Source organism: Toxorhynchites rutilus, chromosome 1 (genome assembly GCF_029784135.1).
Source record: "Toxorhynchites rutilus septentrionalis strain SRP chromosome 1, ASM2978413v1, whole genome shotgun sequence".
NCBI classification, from domain to species: domain Eukaryota; kingdom Metazoa; phylum Arthropoda; class Insecta; order Diptera; family Culicidae; genus Toxorhynchites; species Toxorhynchites rutilus.
In genome coordinates, this window is record NC_073744.1 from 165,788,342 (window position 1) to 165,806,493 (window position 18,152).

At 41.5% G+C, this 18,152-nt stretch overlaps 1 protein-coding gene across 2 annotated transcripts in view; it reads left to right on the forward strand.

Annotated features, from left to right (window-relative positions):
* The window catches only part of LOC129763494 (frequenin-1), a 357,142-nt gene that overhangs the window by 285,444 nt on the left and 53,546 nt on the right, over window positions 1–18,152 (forward strand). For both annotated transcript variants that reach the window (XM_055762617.1, XM_055762618.1), the window contains exon 5: window positions 11,420–11,509. In XM_055762617.1, the coding sequence (XP_055618592.1) occupies window positions 11,420–11,509 (90 nt within the window). The remainder of the gene's footprint in view (window positions 1–11,419; window positions 11,510–18,152) is intronic.

Consider the following 18,152-nt stretch of genomic DNA (forward strand, 5'->3'; position numbering starts at 1 on the left):
AATTGTCAACTCAGGCCGAGATGTAACATCTGCTCCGAACAGCATTTCACTGACAGCTGTTCAACTGAAGTAGCTGGCGCCTTCAAATGTGTAAACTGCGGTGGAGACCATCAGGCTACGAACAAAGCTTGCACCAAACGTGAAGAATACCGCCGAATCCGGATGGAAGCGACAAGACTGAATCAACCCAGCCAGCGAAAAAAGCAGAAGCAAGTAAACATTCAGATGGACGACTTTCCCGAACTGCCTCCCCCTCGACCAAGATCGGTGCCTAACCTCGTACCACTACCACTACCGAACCAACAGCAGATGCAAAACCCACAGTCAACTGGTCCCGCTCCCGGGTTCAGGCCAATTCAGGCTTCCATCGGCACTAGCCAGTGGCCACCAGAAGGAAACCAGAATTCCAGTTCTTCGCATCCACCAGTGGATGCCCTCACTCAAACCATCACACAGCTGGCGTCTCTTGTTGCTGAGCTGCAGAAGATGATGATGCAGATGATGCAGTTTTTCACCAGCCTTAGCCTTCACCATCCAACTGCTTAATTGGAATGCCCGCTCACTGGCGGCAAAAAAGTTGGAAATCAACGAATTTCTACAAACAAACCGAATAGACGTAGCGTTTCTCACGGAAACTCACCTCAAGCCTACAATCAGCTTTAGTCTGCCACATCATGCCGTCTACCGCCTCGATAGAGTTGGCGCTGCCAAAGGTGGCGTTGCCATCGCTATCCGAAAAGGGCTCCAATTCAAAACGCTCCCCGACTTCCGTCTGTCGATCATCGAAGCCGTCGGCGTTGAGCTAGAAACTGCTGATGGACCTATCACCGCCATTGCTGTGTACTGCCCAACCCAGTGCAAGAACTCAGATGGAAGCTCTACCAGATTCAAAAACGACATTCAGCGGTTGACTCGTCGAAGCGGCAAATTTATCATCTCCGGTGACATCAATGCCCGCCACACTACATGGGGTAACATCCGAGGTAACAAGAACGGTGCGGTGCTTTCCGATGATCTACAAGCGGGACACTATATAGTTCTCCATCCAGACGCACCAACATACTACTCACCGGCTGGTGTAGGCTCCACACTCGACATCTGCCTTACCAACATCGTTAACGGGTGTTCCTAGCCTATTGCAGTCACTGACCTGTCATCCGACCACCTGCCGGTAGTCTTCAAGATGGAACAAAACATCAATCAAAAACAGCTACATAGTAGGAGAAATTATCATCGTGCGAATTGGCCCCAACTCCAGCGGTACATAGAGGATCGTATCGACGAGAACACCCGCTTGGAAACAGAGAATGACATCGACCAGGTGCTGCAAGCACTCTCGGGCTACATAGGCGAGGCGGAAAACCAGTTCATCCCATCGGCGACGGTAACTTGTAAGTTCACACCTCTTGATCCAGAAACAAAACGAATAGTGTCCCTCAGGAATTGTGTCAGACGTCAATACCAGAGGAAGGGGAATTCAACTAGAAAAGTTCTATACAAAAAACTGAACAAAATTATTGCTACTAGAGTGCAAAATCTGAAAAATAAGCAGTTTAATAACGACCTTCGAAGTTTACCTAAATATTCAAGGCCCTTTTGGCGTCTGACTAAAGTTTTAAAAAATAAGCCAAAACCAGTGCCTCCGCTCAAAAACAACAATCAAATCTACTTAACATCTACTGAAAAGGCAAGTGCCATAGCGCAGCAGTTCAGGACTGCACATGATCTGGGTCAACACATTGCCAGTCCGATGGAAGCGTCGGTCACGCAATGCATACATCAACTTGACACTGTGCCAATTGAGCTCACAGGAGAACAGCGAATCACTGCGAACGAGATCAACCAAGCCATCAAAAACTCCCGCAATATGAAGGCCCCTGGGTTCGACGGCCACTTCAACATTGTACTGAAGAACCTCGGACCCAAATCATACGCTTTCTTGGTGAGCATTTTCAATCGCTGCCTGGAACTCGGATATTTTCCATCCGTCTGGAAGGTGTCCAAAGTGGTACCCATTCTCAAACCGGGTAAAGACCCTACGAGCCCGTCAAGCTACCGTCCGATAAGCCTACTTTCGTCGGTCAGCAAGCTGTTTGAGAGAGTAGTGTACACCAGACTTCTCCGGCACACAGAGGAAAGCAACATTCTGCTCGACGAACAGTTCGGATTTCGTCGAGGTCACTCTACAGTACACCAACTCCAGAGGGTAGTCAACATGGTCAAGCGATCGAAGGAGCTTTCAAAAACCACCGTCATGGCCCTGATGGACATCGAGAAGGCATTCGATAATGTCTGGCATGACGGACTGGTATTTAAGCTCCAGAGAATCAACTTCTCAGTCTACCTGGTAAAAACGGTCCAAAATTATCTCCGTGGGAGATCATCTAGAGTCTACATTGCTGGGGCACTTTCTGAGCCATACCCAATTGCAGCTGGTGTCCCCCAAGGGAGTATTCTGGGTCCTCTACTGTACAACCTGTACACTTCGGACATTCCACCTCTACCCGGAGGCGGCAATCTATCGCTGTTTGCCGATGATTCGGCTATCACCTACAACGGACGTGTCATCAATGCTCTCGTAGCTAAACTCCAAACCGGTATCAATGAATACGTCAAATATCTTTACACCTGGAAGATCCGAGTGAATGCGGCAAAAACTCAAACGGTTGTTTTTCCACATCGCAACACGGAACGACTGAGGCCGACGAGGAAGGTAAAGATATTGGAAAGCGAGATCGAGTGGTCGTCCGAGGCTCGCTACCTTGGTGTAATTCTCGATAGTAAACTCATCTTCCGTTCACACGTAACCGATCGAGTAAACAAAGCCATCATCATGCTCCGTAACCTCTATCCGATCATCGCCAGGCGGGCAAAGACGTGTACCACGAACAAGCTGGCAATATTCAAGCAAGTGGTGTCGCCGATGCTAGAATACGGCTCCCCGGTCTGGAGGGGATGCGCTAGTTCACACCTCAATAAGCTCCAGGTAATCCAAAACCGTTTTCTGAAGATAATTCTCAATCTTCCGTGGCACACGAGAACCACTGACGTCCACCGGTTAGCGTGTTTTGACCCAATAAGGACTAGAATCGAGCAGTTCGAACAACGACATATAAACAGAGTTCGACAGTCGGAATGGCAAAACATCAGGGACCTTTATCCCTAAAACATTGTAAATATTTGTATATAGTAGATTTAGAGTGTGTATATAGTAGGCTTAGTTAGATTAAATATTCAAACTACAACAGCTCAGAAACAACTGACAAAATGACATACCAACCTCCTAAGAAAAATTTAAACTAATTATTATAGCAAAATTGAATCAAAGTATGAATCACCAATGTGGAATCTCTTACACTGTAAAATATTTGTACATCAAAAAAGAAATAAAATAAATTAATTTGAATGTACATCGTGGACGTAACAAAGGAGGACAAGTTAAGGGAAAGGCAAAGTCTCACTCGAACCGTGCAGGTCTCCAGTTCCCTGTTGGTCGCATTCACTGATTGCTCCGCAAGGGTAGCTAGGCCGAACGGGTTGGTCCCGGAGCACCAGTATACCTAACAGCGATTATAGAGTTTCGGCCGTCGGAGTGCTCGAGTTGGCTTGCAAAGCTGCTCACGACAATCAGAAAACCCGCATCAAGAACAGAGCAGCTTCGGTTCGGCGCCCATCAAGGCAATAATTAGTTTCAGTGAGTGGCAAAGCGTTTCTCCGGCACGTCGCATTAAATGTAATTTACTGAACAACATGTCACAAGCTGGATGGGACGAAATTTTCCAACTGTGAAAGCTGTGGCGAGTGGCAAACGCAATAGCTAAACAGGAAGGTTTAACCGAACAAGATGGGAATATCGAGTGATAACAAAAACACAACACCAAAGGTTCTTTTCAGAACCATCAACATATTCATAAAGAGTAAACAGTAAACTAATCCATTTTTCAGGTAGATAGGTAGGTATCCACGTAGGAGAAGAAAATAAAACAATATATTTAAAATATATATTTAACAAAAGCTGTCCCCTTTGTATAGTCCTCCGTCACTCCGGTTATGTCCCCGACATTACCCACCCGTTTTTTTTATTTTCAAACATACACAAATAGCATAATTTATTTCACACGCGATTGAGCCTTACAAATAAATTATTGAAAAAACATAATTTCCCTTCAAACATGATCTCATTGCTGCTTCCGCATATCTTCGTCCAGAAACACGCTGAGCATGTGTCGCAATTCCTGGAGCACGTACCCCTGGGGCATGGACAGCTTCTGAAGCACATTTCGCATCAACGCACATCGGATCGTGGGCGAAGGATGGCCAAATCATATATGCCAACAGCTGGGTGATTTCGTTCTAACAGAACCGATACTTCAGCGCCGGGCAGGGGAACATCTTGATCACCGAGCACAGATCGGACAGTTTGGGTTGGAGATCTTCGAGCCGAGTTGCGGCCACCTAATCGTCGATCGTGTTCCGGTCAGGTCTGTCTGGCATACCGAATAAGAATATTAGAAGAGGGAACTATTTTGGTGTGTTCAAATCAATAAAAACTCACCTTCACATTCAGCTCGATGAAGTTATTTATATGTATTGTGTGCCCATATTTTTGTGTTTTTTCTTTATATCTTTACGATTGAAATAACGTCATAATTTTCCTTCGAACTCTATCTCATTGCTGTTTACGCAGATCCTCGCCCAGAAACGCGCTCAGCATATACCGCAATTTATCGAGCACGCACTCCTGGGGCAGGAGTAGCTACTCGAGCGTGAATCAACGCACAGCTATTTATACGCGGATCTTGGGCAAAGAATGTCCGACTCAGATATATTGGGTGATTTCGCTCTGACAGAACCGATGCTTCGGCGTCGGACAGGGAAACATCTCGATCACCGATCACAGATCGAACATTTAGGGCTTGAGATCCTCGAGCCGAGCCTCGTCCACCTCGTAGTCAATCGCGTCTTGAGTCAGGTCAAATTGTCTGAAAGGATATAAATATAATATTGCGAGAGAGCTATTTTTGGTGTGCTCAAATTAACACAAGCTAACCTCCTCATAAAGTCTCGATGAGCTCACTCAAAATATGCCCCTTGATGAACCAGTTGGAAATTTGTTTGACATCATCGAACTCGTTCAGTAGCGAATCTGTGAACAAAACAAAAACGGAAGTTATTTTAAGAACTCGTTAAATTTGTCGAAAGACACCACCCACCGTTTGCTAACACAGTCCACGGCAATATGCTCCAGGATGATCTCGTGTGCCTGTGACCATTGCTTACCTTCGTGCAGCAACTTGTATCACCGAATTTGTTCCACAGCACAGATCGTTGCCGAAGAAGCGAAATAAAAATTTCGACATCCATATCACTTGTAAATTCTGAATTGATTTCAAAATCAACAAACAAACGTCAATAGCACACACACACATACTAATTCAAGGGGATAAAAATTGCCTGAATTGTACTAATACTAACAGACATGACAAACAACTGTCAATTCGCGTGGAGCTTCGTGCTCCGCTTTTGGGAAATGATAGTGATAATTGATTTTCGGGTGCAGTTAACCCATATTTAAAAATAAAAATTATGAATGAAAATTAACATTTTATTACAAAATATGTTCTTAATGCAATAGAGTTACACGTTCTTTTGCAAGTGAGGAAAATCCCCTGAACAAGAATTGTGTTTGATAATGATTTTAAATTACAATGATGAGTTTTAGTGACAATATCAAGAAAATTATACAAAAATGGTTAAGTAAGAATCAGTATTAAGAGTTTTAAGTGATCAAATAATATAAAGTAAAATTTTTCATTAAAAATTTGAACAATTTAACTGTCTTAGGGCGATTACACATTATCCGGTTTCTGCCGGACCGGTTTCAAAAAGCGCCGCTGGGTTTGGACGGAAAACCGGACAACAATGTGAAAGAGACCTCGCGCTACACAAAACCGTACATCTCTCACAAACACATATATGCATTTATTTATATGTGGATTTGACGGGTAAACATTGCTTCAAATATTCCGGTTACATGCAGCTGAGTGCAGACGGAAAACCTTAAACCCACAGCTGCTGCGGCAACCACGAGCGTTCTCATATGTATGTTCCTTGGAAATCACATAAGGCCGAATGTTGGAGTGTAGCACACCATGAGCATGATCAAAGTGAGACCAGGCCTCACGGACATTACACACATCCTGCATCATAACGGCGTTCTTACCGTACCTATCGTGAATACTTCCGCCCCACTTCAGAATACGTTTAAAAAACTAACTTTAGTCCAGCTGCGGTTTATTCATTCATACGCATAATTATTTCGTTTCCAAGCATACACGAATAGTATGATTTATTACACACGCTCCGTTGCCACATAATTTTTCAACAGTCTCAGAAACACGGTTAGATAAAAGTGCAATTTGATGAACCAATAATAATAACATTCCGTTACAAGCCAGAGGCACTATTTATTTATATGTATAATGTGTTCACTTCCTGTGATTATTTTGGAATTTACCTACAAGAGAATGTATACACATCCATTCATTCTAGAGTTTTTTTTATTTCATTAATACAGTAAACAAATTACGAATAAAATAACATAATTCGTTCAAACACTATTCCATTGCTGCTTCCGCTGATCCTCGTCGAAGAACGAGCTCAACATATACCGCAATTCCTCGAGCACGTAATCCTGGGGCAGGGGCAGCTTCTCGAGCCCAATTCGCATCACAGCTATCAATACGCGGATCCGGGGCAAAGAATGACCGAATCAGATTAGCTGGAATTTCGTTCTGACAGAACCGATGCTTTGGCGTCGGGCATTGGAACATTTAGACCACAGAGCACATATCTGACAGTTTTGGCTGGAGTGCCTTGGTCTCATCGTTGATCGCGTCGCCGGTCAGGTCAAACGTGAACACCCAAAGAATATTAGACGAGAGAATTATTTTTAGTGTGTTCAAATTAACAAAAACTAACCTTCTCATTCAGCTCGATAAAGCCGCTCGAAATCCGCCCCTCCATGAACCGATTGAAGATTTGTTTGACATCCCCGAACTCGTTCAATAATTATTTCAGATAAGGGATGTTGCCTGTGAACAAAAAATAGAAGTCAATTAAATAACTCGATCTGCTTGTCAAAAGACACCACTCACCGTTAATAACACAGTCCGTGGCAATATGCAAAATGATGACATCGTGCACCTGTTACCATTGCTTCTTTTTGAGCAGAAACTTGCATCACAGAATTAGTTCCACAACACTGGTAGTTGTTGAAGAAGTGAAATAAAAATTTCAGCATCCATATCACTTGCAAATTATCAACTGGTTTCAAAATCAACAAACAAACGTCAATAGTGCACACATACTATTACATTAGACGAAAAATTGCCTGAATTGTACTAATACTAACAGACATGACAAACAACTGTCAATTCGCTTTCATGGCATGGAGTTTCGTGCTCCGCTTTTGGGAAATGATAGTGATAATGGATTTTCAGGTGCATTAAACACATATCTTAAAATAAAAACTATGAACGAAAATTAACTTCTTGAAACTTGAAATGTGTTCTTTATGTAATAAAGTAATACGTTCTTTTGCAAGTTGGGAAACCTCCTGAACAATAATTGTGTCTGATAATGATTGTATATTACAATGATGAGTTTTAGTTAAAATATCAAGAAAACTATACAAAAATGGTTAAGGAAGAATCAATACCACAGGTTCTGAGCAATCAAATAATATGAAGTAAAAGTTTTCATTAAAAATTTAAACAACGTAAAACTGTCTTGAGGTGTGATAATCTTATAGAGAATGATTTGCTTTCCCAAACCGATGTCTCCACCAGACGTCGACACTATTCTACGGTCATCGCGTATAATGCTTGTCCGGTAACCGGACATTGCAGTCACTGTAGACGGCTGCATCACGGCGCCGTAAAAAGGTTGGTCCGATCGAAATGTGTATAATGCTTGTCCGGTCACCGGACATTACAAACCGGTCCGGCGGAAACCGGATAATGTGTAATCGCCCTTAGGCTTATATTCATGCAGATCTTAACTATTCAGACTTGTGTTTATAAATGATACATGATGACTCTTTGTCTTCTTCTGCATAATTGAATAAACAGAAGAAAATGTAGTAATGGCTTTAATGGTATTTTTGTGTACATTTTTGAACAGAATGTGGTTCCGAATTCTACCACGTTATCTCGTCTAACTCGTTAAAGGATATAAGTTCATACAGGAAACGGTTTTTGACGTAGAACTACGTCTTTCATTAAGGGTGCCAAATCAGAAAACAGGTCACGTTTTTATGAAATAAAGTTAACGTTAACAACTATTTTTGCCGCGAACGGATTTTGGTGATTTACATACCAAACGAATCGGAAATTCCCTAAGATTCGTTTGATGTGCTATACATTACAATCCCATAGTTTGTATATGGTTTAAACTGATGAAAATTGGAAGCATTCCCATTTCCTCATACATTTGTTCTGTCCGTTTGTGTGCTTTCCCAAACAGAGCTGTCAATAACGAGCAACTTATCGACGAGCAACGAAGGGGAAATCTTAAGAGTAAAGTCTCCGTGAACAAAGAAAAAGAAAAAGAACGAAGGGGAATAATTGCCTAGAGTATAAACAGTGGGTCTCGCTGAGGCAAACTTTCATTCTTCGTAAGAAAATCGACTGAACAACATCGTTGCTGGTCGAGCTGGACGGCAAGGGATCGAATGCCTTTCTCAAGGCAATGGGGGTGGAGGAGTAATATGATGGATAAAGTAAAGTTTTCCAAGGGCCTTTTTAGAGTTTAGAGTCTTAAGCAAGGATGGAAGGCAAACTTTCAGTATCGTTCTGTATTCAAAGCAGTGAATATCCCTTGTTCTTCCTTGTTTTGCGTCATCACATGTCTTCGTTTCAAATTAAGCTGTGGACGCGACCAAATTACTCACTCGTTGATGTCTCTGGCGTTGATATCATTGCATCAAACTGACGCTACACAATTGTCTCACCAAGAAAATAAATGTTCTGGAATTTTGTAAGTGATTTGGTTTCGCATGACGGTAGGATGAATCTCTCCACAAAGGATGACAGCTAGGCTAATCTGAACTGGCAATATTAACAGCTAGGGCTATTGTTGAGAAGAGCGCAAAACGGAGATAAGTGTTTGTATATTCAGTTGCTTCAAGCCATCGATATATGGATATTTGTGTGCTTACGTGCGTGCTTCATAACCCGTACGTAAAAATAGTGCATCTTCGCTATGCTGAAATTGTTTTGTGTTGCAGATTATGCAGTCGTAATGATAAATATAAACAAGGATGGGAGGCGAATATTTACGCTAGGGTATTAGTAATGAATCTCTGCTGAGGAAAATATTCAGACTTTTTTCTAACCAGTTAACATTGTTTGTTTTCTGTCATCAATCAGTGCCACAAAATATTTGGGGAATACCAAGTTATTCAATAAGTTATTATTTATTTAGGCTCGCGTGCCAGTCGCAAAACTGCTTTCAACTAGGATTGCTTTTGCGCTAATCTTGATCATAATGAAGCAGTGCTACTCTTTTCGAGGTTGTTGAGATTAGCAGATAGAGTTTATTTCGTTTATTTAGTCACAAAGAAAGTAAATGCCGTTTTGGAATTTTGTATGTGATTTGGTTTCGCTTGCCAGTAGCAAACTTTCTCCACTAAGGATGCCAGCAGCGCTTATCTCGAGCGTGTATTGTTCGGCGAGCACAATAATGAATCATCAAACAATTATTGTCAAATGATTCTACAATAAAAAAAAACAGTTCAGGGCGACCAAACTGGTAGAATGGTTATTTTAAAATTTTCGTAGCATTATAAAATAATATCCGCAGTTATAAACAAGTGACTTGAATTAAACCACAGCGTAGTTCTACATCAACAATGCGGTCGTGTCTTGAACACAACCTCCTATACTTTTTTTACAGGGCTTCTATATGATATATCAAAAGAGAAGAAATTACAGATTTCGAACAATGAAAAAAGTCAAGCCATTATTGAAACAAGAACGGGTCATATGAATATAAAATCCGTCCTTTTGAGTATCAGAGAAGTTCGGGCAGTGCATAGATAAATATTCTAGGAATTGGTCAGAACTAACTTGGTAAACATCCCCCAATATCAGAGACAGTAACGGCTAACTTTAGCTGAGCTTATCTATCCCCGGAAAAGAATGACTGATTAGTCCGCCACATTTCCTCGGAGGCTCGGATGATATGAGTTTCCTCCGTTCTCAGAAAAACAGAGAAAAAAAATCTTCCCTTCCAGCGAGAAAACTTTCCCCCCTCCTACGCAGTCAGTGATTTGCGCTGTGCGCCATCTTCATACCGATTTATTGGCACAATTCATCAAATTGCTTCATTTATCTTTGCCCGATTCCGCCACGAGAATACATAAAATCATCGGCAAAAACACTGCTGGTTATCGACAGCGTTGGAAAAAGCGCCACAAGGGCGCCGCCATTCACACAAAGCAACCATCGCTCAACCCCGCCAACCCCACACTCTCACGCTAGCCCAACCAATTTTTCCATCATTCATTTCCAGCGAGAAAAAAAATATAAATACTTCTTTCGCTAACTCATCCGTGGAATAATTTTCGTACGACGAGGGGTATCATCAAAAGTTTTCAAACAAAGCGAACGCTCGGTCGCAGCCATTTTCCATTCAATGCTTCACAGCTAGCAGCCACTGACTGGAGGCAGCAGATGCATGCATCCCTCCACCCCTTGAAAGCGACTATTAGTTCCAAGCTTTCGCTCGCAGCAGTCACAATGTACAACATAAACAAAACACAGAACAAGGGAAAAACAACAACAACAACAACAACAGCATTGTAGTGAGAGAGTGACGCCTCATTTTGTTTTGCTGCCTGGGGGCGGCGGGTTGTCGACACTTTCGTGGTTAATTAGATTACAGCGATTGACGGTACAGGGAGGGGGGGATGTGTTCTGAAGCAAAAACAACGCTCAGAATTATTCATCCGAAGGAAGCATTTTGTTTTCTTCAAACTTAAGGAGCGAGATGCAATGATGATTAGTCGTGAAAATTTGGCTGCTGGTTTTGGGGGGATTAATGAAGCGAACTGTCGCTCCCACACACACACACACACACACACCCAGGGCTTATATTTATTCATGAGTACCCGGGTACTGACACTGATCCTTGGTGCTAATGAGTGGACCAAAGGGTGCTAATTGAGCTCCTCTTCCCTCACTTTTATTTGTGTTTTTTTATAACTCCATCATCACTTCATCAAAATTTGTTCCCTTTTCGGTGTGGAGGATGTTTCATTACATAGCGGAGTAACTACATCTTACACTCATGTTTCGTTTTTTCGTCTGCTCTGCTGTTAATTATGCGTTTTTTCTTCTTTCATCTTCCATAACAGGGTTTCATCAAAATCTACAAGCAGTTCTTCCCACAAGGTGATCCGAGCAAATTTGCCTCGCTGGTGTTTCGGGTATTCGACGAGAATAACGTAAGTATTGCCTAAATGTACATGGAATAAAAATGTAAATTGTAATTAAAAATGTCAAAAAAAAGTAAACAAATATGAAATGTAAATTGTAACCAAAAATGAAAATGAGTTGAACGAATTTTAACTTCAGTTTTCAATCGATAAACACAGCTCACAGCTTTTGGAAAATTTCTTCTTCCCATCCGGTTCGCAAAGTGTTATATTTTGACGCCACTTTGAAACACTTTTAAACAACGCACGAATTCGTGAAAGTTGAATGATCGATCGGGAAAAATCACCAATAAGTCCAAAACGCTAAAAAAACCACACAATCTCTTTTGATCCTACAATGTTTTGGGAGCGTTTCAATGCCTGCCAAACCTTCTTAAGTCCCTGGGGCTGTCCACATACCACGTGGACAGAAAAAGCCCGATTTTGGACACACCGCCCCCCCCCCCCTCCGTGGACAAGCGTGGACATTTTCATACCCCTCTCCCTGTTGTCCACGTGGACATTTTTCTTCATTTTATTAGAATAATTCAGGAAATAACTGAATTGCGCATAAATTAAATTTTAGTTCCATTTAAATTTATTTTGTTTCAAATTTTACTTGCTGAACCCTGCCACGTTTGCTGTGGCTCGTTTTATGATAGAGAAATGACCAGTAAAACAAAGCAAATATTCCATGAGTTTAATTTTGAAATACCTGTAATACTTTGGTTTTCTATTATCTTCGAAGATATAAAGACTATCTGGTTGTCAACACGGGAATGCGCAATATCCAGTTGAACAATCCGCATCCGAACATAAATTACAAAATTCCAACGATTGATATTGAGCAAAGCCTATCGAATAAAAATAAATGGATTTAAAATCATTATCAAATACAATTTAAGCTCACGATTTTTAAACAGATGCGAAAATTTTTGTTCCTATCACATAGAATACATATTCAATACTAAAAAGTTAATTTATTTTCACAGCTTTATACCAGAAGTGTGCTTATATCATCTGGAAATCTTAAAGCTTCTTGAGGCGTTGGCAGTAGCAACGACAGTTTTTGAAGTGGCTCGTGTGTTGTGTTATAATATGAGCTCCATCAGAGCTCGAGCTTTTGAAGCGCACAAAAACGAACAGAACAATTTTATTTACATAGATTATTTTCTATCAATTGAAAAGAATTTCAAAAAAAGAAAAGATAAAGTAGGAAGCATGCACTTATATATATATATATATATATATATATATAGATCTTCACTTGACAAAGGATTGAGAAGTAAAGAGTCGAAATTTTTCAGCGATTTCGGAACGCCTGTATCTTCGATATAAATGATGACATTAAGATAAAAAATACAGCATTTTCAAGCTACAAATTTCCAGTGTATTATGCGTATATATGTTGTAGACAAAATACATTGCAAGAAAAGATAAAGCGTTTATGGTTTGTTTTCAAAGTTTCTCTAGATTTTGAAAATACATTCTTAAAAGCAATCGAATCGACATGAGTATTTCGCTTCCATTTCATTCATAGAGAGTTTCAGTCGATCTATTTACTATAGAGGTATTCTCTGTCGAATGAAAAATTATCCTTTGATTTCGAATTAAAAATATTTCATGAAATAATGAACGCACAGCAAATCGATACTCAAATCTACTCATCGCAATCTTGGAAATATTTAATACACGGACGGTTTGAAGAATGCATTATTTTATAACAGAGTGTAGTTTTTTGCCTACTTCGGAATACGATCGCCACAAGAAATGTCGGTTCATTTACACAATCAATTCACTTTTAGTCATTAGCGCAATAACGGGTGTTAAATAAAAAATGAGAATTTTCTCAATACCTTTCAGTAACTCAAATAAAGAGCGTAAAATTTTCTTTCTCCAAGAAAATTGCTCTTTGGGCTCCCTAGAAACAGTAGGCGTGTTTGGTTTTGCTAGTTTGAATTTAGTCAAAGCAAAGATGGCGTCGTAACAGCACGTGCTCCGCGAACGCATTGTACGGTTCTACGAACCGCATTTCCAGCAAGGAAAAAACTTAACGGTGGCACATTTTAAGGAAGAAAATGTACCTATCAGTACGGTATATCGTATCCTGGGTTCCCTGAATGTAGAGCGGAAGGTCGGAAGTGGTCGTCCGGTGACGATAATGACGAAGCAGAGGAAGACGTCGTTTAAGAAGCAGTTTGACAACAAGGACGCAACCAGCCTGCGTGACGCCGGTCGGAAATATGGCTGCTCCCACGTATTGATCCATCGGACCCTCAAGATGGAAGGAATCGTCTGCAGGAAGAAGACGAGGTCGCCGGAGTACACGGAGGAGCAGATTGAGACGGTTAAATCACAGTGTCGGTGGATGACCAAAAAATACCGCGGGACGACTTTCGTTCTGGACGACGAAAGCTATTTTCCGCTGTCCAAAACGCATATTCCAGGAAATGATAATTACTACTCCAGCGACAAGTCATCCACACCGCCTGAAGTGAAATACAAGTTCAAGCACAATTTTGAAAAAAAGGTTATGTTGTACATCGTCATTTCCGACCGGGGCATTTCAAAGCCTGGTTCAAAGCCTGGTTTAAGCCGAGCGGTCTGGCAATCAACCAACAAATCTATCGAGAAGAGTGCCTCGATAAAATCCTGCTGCCGTTACAGAACGAGCATCACGCGGATGGGAAGTACGTCTTCTGGCCGGACAAGGCGTCTTCCCATTACGCCAAGAAGACGCTGGCGTATCTTGAGGAGAAAAAGATACCGTTCGTGCCGAAAGATCGTAACCCAACAAACTTGCCCCAGTGCCGCCCAGGATTTCTTTGGACACGAAGCAACTGACTACAAGAATCCGGAATTGTATCCGGAAAATGGACGTAAGTTCCGTACAACGTTCTTGTGAGAGCATCGCGACAAAGTTGCGTCGAACAGAAGACCACGGCCCTTACTCAAACATTCACTGACATTTTTTTGAAGAGAATACATTATGTTATTAATAAAAAAAAACTGAAATCGATGAAAAAATAAAATTTTATGTGTTTGAAAAAATTCTCATTTTTTATTTAACACCCGTTAGAAACCTTCTCCGCAATAGTTCGGAGAATTTTCAAAGGGTACTAAGGTAACCTTATTAAAAATATGTTCAATATCTATATATTTTTTTTAAATTTTTCAACTGCTTATTGTCCATTCTGCATTGAGTGTCTAGATAGCTTCCAAAACGCTCGTGGGGAAAAAAACATCAGAAAACTCACGACTCGATATTTTTTAACTAACCTTGCACGAAAAGTTATTTGTATTGCTCTTTAGTTTTCCTCCGCTTAAATCCTTATCAAAAACGTCACTAACGTCACACTTTACCAGAGAGCAATTCAACGCCAAATTAATCCTCCACTGCCCCGATCCTCCCCATTTCATTAAAGTTTTGTTCATTTTTTCCAAAAACAGCCTTGAAGCCTGTTGTCCATTGAAACATTTTTTTTGAGAAATCTATTGACCTTCTATTATTTTTTTTTTTTATAAATATTTAAACTATTGAGAAAACTTTCTCATAAATTGAACAAAATATCGAAAACTATTATATCTGTTAAAATATTGTTATTTATAGGTTGTTAGGTAGCTGATCCGGAATATTTTAGGAGATAGGGGATCACAAAAAATCTTCCACGCTTATGATCAAATCTTAACTACGAAAGAATTATTGAACTTTTCCTTGAGACCGGTTTTTTGCCTTAAACTGACTTTAATTAAAAAAGGGCGCTATTTTGCACGATTGAATTGCTTTTATTTGTGGAAATTTGGCATAAAATTCTGTTGTGAACACATTTAAATTAGTGGAAGAAAACAAGAAGAATAATAGTGTGGTGTCAAATTTTAAAAAATTATTTTTTTTTGGAAAATTTTTAAAAAACCCAAAATTTGGAGTTTCTTCTTTACATTCAAAAGTTTATTCTGGGTTCCATTAATTTGAAAGTTTTACAACTGCATTCTATGCAAAATTTTCTTATCTTTCAAATGAACAATATAATTATTCTAAGGAGCGTACTTTCTAAATTAGAGTCAGTTCAAGACATAAAATTAGACTTAAGAAAAGTTCAACAATGTCCTAGTTGAGAATTGACCACATGCGTAGGGGTTTTTCATCAAATATGATCCTCTATCACCTCCTGAAATTTTCTATAATTTATCAGAACACTGGCTCAATTGTTTTAAGTTGACGACTAGTCATGCATAGACAATCTCATGCTAATGTAAATATTGATTCCTAGAAATTAGTGGATGAAAATACTTTGAAAAAATGGTTTTACACTTAATTCTGTATGAAAAACTATACAGGCATTATTGTCATATACTGTTCCCGAGATATAACAAAATGTATAGAAAATGATATTTGATGAAAAATCATTTACGCATATCATGGAATCTCAACCATTATGGAATCGTTTTATTTTTATAGTTTTGGCTATGAGGACTATGCATACCCCATAACTATAAAAGTTCGATCATAGGAAAGAGTTGGCCATTCACAATTTACATGATATATTTTTATAATACAGATTTCACTGAAGAAGATCCATGATATGAGAAAAAATATTTGAACGTTGGCTGGGCAGCACTCTCAGGCGGCTCAATCCGTTCATTGATAAATACGGAGAGAAAATTCTTCCTGTCCACGTGGACTCAGTCTGTACCCCCTCCCCCCTCTCCGTGGACAAGAGTGGACATTTTCTTACCCCCTACCCCCCCCTGAAGTTGTCCACGTGGTATGTGGACAGCCCCCCTTATGTCCAGCTCGAATTTTCGAGCAACTCAATGTAGTTTTCCATGCTTTTTTTCACAATATGTATTTCCACCCGGATTAACAGAATCCTTGATGCAATCAGTAGTTTCATTTCGCATCGATTGCAAGTAATATTTGCGCTTCGCCAACAGAAGCTCCAATGAAACAATATTCCAACCGGCAAACTGTTGAGCGGGAAAGCGTCAAACACTGCGAACTGCGCCATAACCTCGCATGTTCTATCGGTAGCAGTAAAATTTGATTATTCAACCCTTCAACAACCACCCCTCGGCCTCAATACCCGGCCGCCAACGGGTGTCATTCGGAGCAGTAAAAAAGGCGAAAATTGAAAAGTTTATTTGTTTCATTCCGCCACCCTTCGACCCTTTTCATCGCTGGCAGAGCAAAAAATATAAAAATGAAAATAAAACAGGAAAGTTTCCCATCTTCCACCCTCGTTAGATGCAAACGCGATCGTGTCTGCTCGTCGACAGCACGCGAAAGTATACCGAGCATACTGTTGCATGTTTGCGGCGGCACCATTGGCAGCCGGGGAACCCATTCCGGATGACCCGTGCTGCTATCTGCAGCAGACGGAGCACAAACATAAATAAACAAAATTTAATAACGCTAATTGCACGATTTATTTCTCCCTATCGTTTTGCACGAATTGATCCCACTTCTGCTGCTCCTTCGGTATGATAGCGTCTTGCTTCGCAAGACGGTCTTTTCTTCTAATCCTCTGACGACGATCCCAATCGTAAACACATGGCTCAGCATCTGTCGAAACCTGCGAGCTTGAGCTGTACTCGAGAAAGCGCCGCAGGTGCTTCGGCAGCTTGGCAAACTGTTCCACTTCCAGCTCGGTCGGAAGACGGTTCTCCTCCTTCCGTTTCGCTCTAAGCTCCTGAATCCGACTCGCCCAGATATTCGCCAGCACGGGTGGCAGTAGGCCACCACCGAACTCGAAATACAAACACCGAGCTGTCACCAGCCTGACCTGCAGCACAGTCCGCCCGGACCGACCTTGGCGGACAATCTTCAGCTTTGCGAATCGCAGCGGTAGAACACTCAGCAGCTCCAGACAGTCGACCTCGGGATCGTCACACGGTCGCCACCACCGCAGAGCGTCGCTCCGATTCACCTCGAAGTCATCGATGGCTACGAACAGACTTGTTTCACTTAGGCCCAGCTGCACCGCCCGGATACCCCGGCCCCGTGAATCCACCTGCGCGAATGGGCTCTCAATCAACATTGTGACACTATCACCGGCACAATCGACTCCGTTCCATTCCGTCCCGCGGTATTCTCCCAGCAGCAGAAGCTTCTGGATGCGATAAAACATGTCGAACCGCAGCGCAGGCAGCAAAACGTCAAGACAGGGCGTCGCGTCAGTAGCGGATCGTAACGGTGGGGTGTGATAGGGCTAAAGTAGGCCATGGTTTTCATAACCTCCCTCCACGTCTCAGCAGGAATCGATGAATATTCATCAGATGGGACACACGAAAGGTACAATAAAACAAACGGTCCGGGCTCTGGGACTGAAACAAACTTTGCGAGGTTATGCACGGATGGGTGGTAAAAGTGTTTCGAATGTTTCCGTCTATCGCTGATAACCTTTTTGCCCGTTTCCAGTGGCTTCCGTGGTGACTTGCTGGAAAGTCATTCTTTCTCACCACCTCCCCCCCTCTCCCACGCAATCGTAAATTGTGAAGTCGTGTGAAAATGAGTAATTATGCTAATTAACATTTTTTATGCGCCGTGCATGGGGCGAGCCCGCCTTGGCCACCCCCACAAGTATCGGTATGTCTTGGAAGAAGAAGTTTCGCTCCCGATGGGTGCTTGACGATTCGTGAGGGTCGCCTTAATTGTCGAGCAGTGACAAACGGT